A 7,184-nucleotide genomic window follows, 5' to 3' on the forward strand; every position below is an offset into this window, starting at 1 on the left:
ATTATTCCAGGATCCAGGGTTTGGATTCGTGTACTGGCCAGCCACCAGGGGGAAAAAAAGGGAAAAGAAAAGAAAAGGGCCAAATTTTGGTGGAGTTCATTACACAATAAAGGTCTTTAGCTGTTTCAGATAGGTGTTTATGTGACTCTTTATCCAAGGCCTGTGTGACCCAGAAGATTCAGTATTAACTAAACATATGCTGATGAAATCATGATGCTCAATGGAGCTGACGGCAAACCAATGTAAGAAAATAACAGTGGAAAACCTGAGACACTGTTCCCTTGATAGAAAATAACAATTTCTTTCTTGTAGAAAATGTTATTCAACTGATATTGGACTAAAATTAAGGGATTGAATTAATGTACAAAATATCGTTATGGTTACATATGACCCAGAATCAGGCCTTGATCAAAAGCCTCCACTCAAACCAAAACTGAAGAACTGTGATCACCTATCTCTCCAAGAATCAGAACGTATCCCACGTTCCAAGGCTCTCTTCCTCTGATCCTTAGGGCTTTTTGGGCAGAGACTCTCTAACATCCAGAGTAAGGCCCTTCTTTGTTAGGGGTGTGGTTGGGTAAGGGAACCTAGGGCTGCTCCCCCCTTCATTCTAGTTTAAATATTATGTGCCTGAAGTAAATATAATTATAATGTGAAACTCATAAATTATCATTCAATTTACTTTAGAATTTTTCTTTTCACGTTACAGGCTTTTCATATTACTTGGCATTTATCTACTCTTTCTTGGCAAGATGCAAATCTTTGTCCTCTAAGGATTGTGCTAAGGCAGAAAATTGTTCAGGAGAGATTAGTTCATTTGAATTTCTTCCAAATATTCTAATAAACTAATCAATAATGACCTTACTGTCTCTTCATTTAAAATAGTATGATGTAAAAAGTCATAGATGTGTCTGCACCTATAAATGGAAGAATCTTGTTCCAGATAGAATGGCCCAGGAGATTTCTGAAAACTTAGATTTCTGCCCAGGCTGGTGTATGTCATTAGCTGGTATCTCGTCCTTTCGGTGTGATGTTTTCTTGTTATATCCATCATTGCTTACAAAAAATTGTGGAAGGTCTCAATTCCTGGGTTGAGATTGGAGTGAAATACAAAGATGCTTTTAATGAGGAAATAAGTGTTCTTAGGGATATGCTATTTGAATGACTGAAAAAGACTGAAGAGTTTTGCTTCTACTTGTGAGAAATCTCTGTCATTGACTTTTCCATGAAGTTAGATTCCGGCATTTGCTTTGTTAGGTATAGAGGGTTTTTTTTTGGTTTTTGGTTTGTTTGTTTGTTTTGTTTTTTGCTTCATTAGGTACAGAGCAAGGAACATGAGGGTTATCATAAATTCTTAATCAAAGTTAAGTACCTTTAGGTTGCTTTACCATAATTGACTGAGAAGAGAAAAATTCAAGTGAGGAGAGAAAAGTTCAAGTAAATAATTTTAGTGCTCTTAGATTTTCTGTTTGTTTTTGCCACCAGTTAATGGGCTTGGCTAGATCAATTTTTCAGTAATTAGATCAATTTTTAATAGTCGTGCAAACATAGCATCTTTGTTTTTCTCTGAAGAAATTTTCTCAGCAGGTGAGAATATTCGACTACCTTGCAACTTACAACTACCTTTGGATACTTCTATACTACTATGAAAGACTGAGATAATGGGCAGCCCATGTGGAAATATGGAAACTGTTGCCACTTGGAACTATTTCTTGATCCACTGATCAGTCAGACATTATCATGTGTTGTATGATCACACATAGATACCTGAGGTATCTACAGTTACCCTTGGTAAAAGAAGCATTAATTTTCCAGGCTAAGGAAAAGACCTAAGATGTGAGTTCTTGAAACAACTGACAAGAAATATAGCTGTTTTAAACATCATTTGTTTTCACTGGAGGAATCTGAATCAGAAAAGCTAAGGTAGCACAACACAGAAATTAGAGTACACAAATATATGTGGTTTTATTGTACACTGTGATAGGTGTTCATTTTCCATTTTTCCAAATGACAGGAGGAACACGTGGCATGTTACATGTATAACAGATAAACCAATGGATTTATATTCTTAGTTTATGGATATTATGTTTTGCATGATACATTAATAAAGATGTGTAACTGCATTTAGATGTATTTGAATTAGAGAATTTAAAATTATTTATCATGCCAAGTATGTTACAGCATAAAGGAACAAATGACTATTATGTTCTAGAAGCTTGATACAGGCTTTTATGTAGGAATCTTAATGCTATCCCAGCAAACATGCTAGTATATATACATGAAGAAATCCATGTTCAGTTACATTGCCTACTGTCATTTACTGTCATTGCTTACTCTAGAAGGTATTTTTGTTATTATGGGATTTTATTTAATTAAAGATAGTAAGGACACAAAACCTTGCAGAAATTAAGATGTGAAGAATAGAGAGTTAGATATTGACTATTTTATCCTCATGTCTTCAACAGGTATGTCTTTATAGTCTATAGCTTCCACTATGACAGGACTCTTGATTCAGCTGGAAGTAGCAATGTGAATGAGTCGTATACAATGTTCATCACAGCTGGCTTCTAAAGAAAGCTCCAACTCTGCTGCACTTATCCTCCCCTGCTGCCAAATCGAAGTGAATGAAATCATCTCCTCTGCAATTGAGGTTTACTAATTTTCCTCAGCAATGAATAATCAGGGAGTTGGGTTTATATTTGTACTTGTCCCATTCTTCTCTGTTGTTTGAGTTTGTCTGTAACCATCAGATCTTTAGACTTAGAGAAATTACTTTTTAAAAAATTAAAAAATAATTATTTACTAGGATATGCTCTGTACTTATTTGTTATGGATCCACAAGAGGCCTCCTGAGAGTCTACCCCATAGACTCTCAGAAGTTTGGGCTTCCAGTACTTTCTCACTAAAGGAAATCTTTCAGGAAAGTATTTTGTAAAGAATACTCCTTCACTGAATTATTACATTAATATTCTTCTTACTTGTGGATAATTCTTAATTAACTATAATTTTCCTTTTTACTGATTTGATTCTTCTTTTCTCTCATTTTCTTCTATTTAGCTCCCTCTATGATATGGATTCAACTTTTTTCCTATTATTCTGCTTGATTCTCTTCAAAATATATTTCATCACAGGTAAATATTACTGCTCTTATATAATAAAACAGATAATTCCTAAGACACACATTTTTATCCTATGCCCCAAAAGGGGTTTGTATATTATAGGTATACTATTTATTTTTATCATGGATGATGTTTATAACTATTTTCAGGTTGACAAAATCCAGATGATTTGTTCTGATACAATCTTCGTAGTGAAGCATTAAAGAACATTAATAATAGCTATCATTATCATTTAAATATTTAACTTCTACCAGGGGCCAGGCAGTGTTCTATGCACTTTACTTTGTTGTAATAAAACAGCAACCCTGAGAGGTATGTACTATTGGTATCCCCATTCAAAAATCATGAAATCAAGACACAGATAGGTTCATTAAGTTGCCTAAAGTTACATAGTAAGTGGTGAAACTGGGATTGCAATAGAGGCAGTGTGGCTCCAAGGCCAGGTTATTCACCACTGTGCTGTTCTCTTTCTCTGAGGATGTCTTGGAATTCAAATTGCTACACACTGAATGAGATACTTATAGTCATTATCGCTCATTGTATTAATCAAATTTCATTTACCATCAGCTAGAATTTTTCATTGACAATGGTAAGCTTGGAAATTGTTACTTAATTATGAATGTATGAACAATGAAGAAAAAATGTCAGCAGAATAGAGAAAGGTAATTCTGTGCTAGTAGTTTCACAGATAGTTCAACAGGAAAGGATTCTGAGATTGTCCCCTTCAATCCCTTTATTTTCCAATGATAAAACTGAGACAGAATTGTAATTACATTTAGAAAATGATGAAAACCCATGCCTTTTTATATTGAGCTTGGAATTTTTCTTTGATTATGCTTCCTTTTGGAATCTAGGCATTGAAGTTCTATTTTTGAGCACTCTCATAAGCTAAGTAGAATTAGAAATAAAAGGATGTCCCACTGTCCTCTACCTTTCTTTTCAGTGTTTATTTTCTCCTCCCTTATTACCTAGCTTACCCCAAGAGTTTTGAAAAAAATACTAGATGATAATGCAGTCTTTGGCAATAGTCATGAGTTCAGTTCAGTTCAAATTTATTTGCTGAAAATCAGGATGATGTATGTAAGTTAAGAATTATGGTGTAGTCAAGGATAAAATGGAGACAATTAAAAACTTTTTAATTCTTAAAAAGCTTTAGCCACAAGCATTTACATCATTTACAAATCTGCAGTTTATGCTAGCTCAGTGGGGTCAGCTCATTTTTTTCCCACTTGGCATCAGCTGGAGTGACATGAAGCTGGAAACTAGAATATTTCAAATGCTTGTTCATTCATATGTCCAGCATTTGAAGCTGGCTTTTGGCTGAGACTTTAGTTGGGGCAGTTAGCTGGAAGACCTACACAAAGGACTTAGCATGTGACGTGGTCTTCCATACAATCTGGTGGCTGAATTCTAAGGACAAGTTTCACTAGACAATGTCATGTGGAAGCTGTATCACTTTTTCTAACCTTGTGTTGTAAGTCACAGAGCAGCTACACCATGTTTTATTTGCTAGAAACCAGTTACTAAGGTCATACTGAGCTCATATTCAGGTCAGGGAATTTCATGGGAGAAATGTCAAAGAATTTGTAGACATGTTTTAAAACCACCATTCCACTCACCATTTCTTATAAAATAATCGTTATATTAAATGGAAAGTAGTTCTTCCCAATTCCATAGCATTGAAATTAAAGCAATTTTTAAAATTGTTGTTTTGTATGCTTCTTTATTTTGTGGCAAGTAACAAAGGATTACGATATGATGCTAATTGAATTAAAGCATTATTGCTGAAAAAAAGGGTGTTTAGTCAGAAAATCAGACTAAGTAATTGCTACAGGAAAAATGTGCTAACGAATTTTGCAGTTATTTCACACAGTAAAAATTCTAGTCTCTTGAACTTTTTGAGAGATTCATGAAGACTAAGAATCCTTTGAAACATGAAGAACTGAATGTTTAATAGTGGAATGCCATAATATTGAGTGAAAATTTCAGAAGAACTGTTATTTCTGTTTCTATACAGATCATATTTTAGTTACTCAGCACAAATACTAGAAACTTAAAGGATCAAATCTCTGCTAATTTACTTATTTAGGGTTTATAGCACAACCAGAGACCAAGTTTTTTTGAAAGCAGGATGCTTTTCCCTGTCCATCGTTGCTGAATTCTGTGCCAAGAAGTAACTTTTCAAATAAGAAGTTATTCAATATGAGAATTACTGTTGGGCCTTCAATTACTCTTTTGTTTAGAATATCATCTAAGACTTGAAGACAGAAGCTTTTAATCATGTACCCAACAAAATTATATGAGGAGAAATACAGTTGTCTAGGGAAGATGTATTGGGCTCTTTGGAAGAGTAGCTTAATAGAATGTTTGTGTGTAAGTGAATGTGGAAGAAATAGCCATGAAGGTGTGCTCCGTGATATAATGGATGTACTCACAGTTCTATTGTCAATTTCATTACAGGTCTTTCTATTCTGAGCTCTCATTTCTGATACAAGCCTTCCAGAGGAATAAATGGGACAGAGAAACAATGTCACAGAATTTGTCCTCCTGGGTCTCACTCAGAATCCTGAGGTACAAAAAACATTATTTGTCCTGTTTTTACTCATATACATTGTAACGATTTTGGGCAACTTGCTCATCGTGGTGACTGTTATTGCCAGTCCCTCCTTGGACTCCCCAATGTACTTCTTCCTTGCTTGTCCGTCACTCATGGATGCTGTTTATTCCACTGCCATTTCACCTAAATTGATTATAGACTTCCTCTGTGTTAAAAAGACTATTTCCTTCCCAGCTTGCATGGGCCAGATCTTCACAGGGCACTTATATGGGGGTTCTGAGGTCTTCCTTCTGGTAGTGATGGCCTATGATCGCTATGTGGCCATCTGTAAGCCACTGCACTACTTGACCATCATGAGTCGACAGGTGTGCATCCTGCTGTTGGTGGTGGCCTGGGTTGGAGGTTTTGTGCACTCTGTGGCTCAACTTGCCTCTGTGTACAATCTTTCCTTCTGTGGCCCCAATGTCATTGACCACTTTGCCTGTGACATATACCCATTATTGGAACTTGCGTGCACTGACACTTCTGTTATTGGCCTCACTGTAGTGGCCAATGGTGGAGCAATCTGTGTGGTCGTCTTTATCCTTCTACTAATCTCCTATGGTGTCATCCTAAACTCCCTTCAAACTTACAGTCAGGAAGGGAGGCGCAAAGCCCTGTCCACCTGCAGCTCTCACCTCACAGTGGTTGTCCTCTTTTTTGTTCCTTGTATTTTCATGTATGTCAGACCCGTTTCCAACTTTCCCATTGATAAATCCATGACTGTGTTTTATACGGTTATCACTCCCATGTTGAATCCTTTAATATATACCCTGAGAAATTCAGAGATGAGAAATGCTATGGAAAAACTCTGCTGGAAACAGTGAATTCTAAGAAGAATACGAATGTTTCCCACATTGAGCAGGTTTGTTACTAGTTCTAAAACAACAAAAAGGTGGTAAAGTCTAAGAATGAGTGATTTAGTCAATTCAATGGATTCTCTAGGGATGCTTCATTTTATTTATACAAAGCCATCAAAACATCAAAAATGGGGAATAAATTATCACTTAGTTTATAATAAGTCTAGTAGAGAAATTGTGGAGAATGAATAAAAGGCAGAGGTATTTGTTCTATTACAAGTAAAAGTAAAACTAACCTCAACTTGTAACTTTAGTTTTCTTGGTTTATATTTCAATGGAACTTAGAAGAAAGTGGTTTATTCTTTTCAAAAGAGGAAAAACAAGCTACTTTTGAAAATTTATTGTCACCCCAATTCATGGGAAAGCAATTTGAGAAATACTTGGAATCATTTCTGTGTCTGAAAGTGTGGCTTTTAAAATTGTAATAGTTTTTATTGTAGAAGCATGGCAGCATTCTACAGCTGCATTATGCATTTTATGTTAACATTCCTTCCAATCCTCAGGCTACTGTCTATGCATATTCATTTCAGGATATTTTGATGGCACATGATAAGGTGTTTAGTTAAATCTACCATCAGTGAACATTTTGCTAGATGGGGTGTAGTTGAT

General features: G+C 35.5%; 1 protein-coding gene across 1 annotated transcript; it reads left to right on the forward strand.

The window, feature by feature from the left end:
- Positions 1-5,630: 5,630 nt before the first annotated feature.
- Positions 5,631-6,542, forward strand: LOC134375136 (olfactory receptor 4A5-like). Its single transcript, XM_063093323.1, has one exon. It carries the CDS (start codon positions 5,631-5,633, stop codon positions 6,540-6,542), a length of 912 nt encoding a protein of 303 aa, XP_062949393.1.
- Positions 6,543-7,184: the final 642 nt, after the last annotated feature.

The sequence above is a fragment of the Cynocephalus volans genome, chromosome 4 (assembly GCF_027409185.1).
Source record: "Cynocephalus volans isolate mCynVol1 chromosome 4, mCynVol1.pri, whole genome shotgun sequence".
Taxonomy (NCBI): Eukaryota; Metazoa; Chordata; class Mammalia; order Dermoptera; family Cynocephalidae; genus Cynocephalus; species Cynocephalus volans.

Excerpts from the sequence above, each read along its gene's own strand:
- LOC134375136 (XM_063093323.1), top strand. The coding sequence starts at position 5,631 with ATGGGACAGAGAAACAATGTCACAGAATTTGTCCTCCTGGGTCTCACT.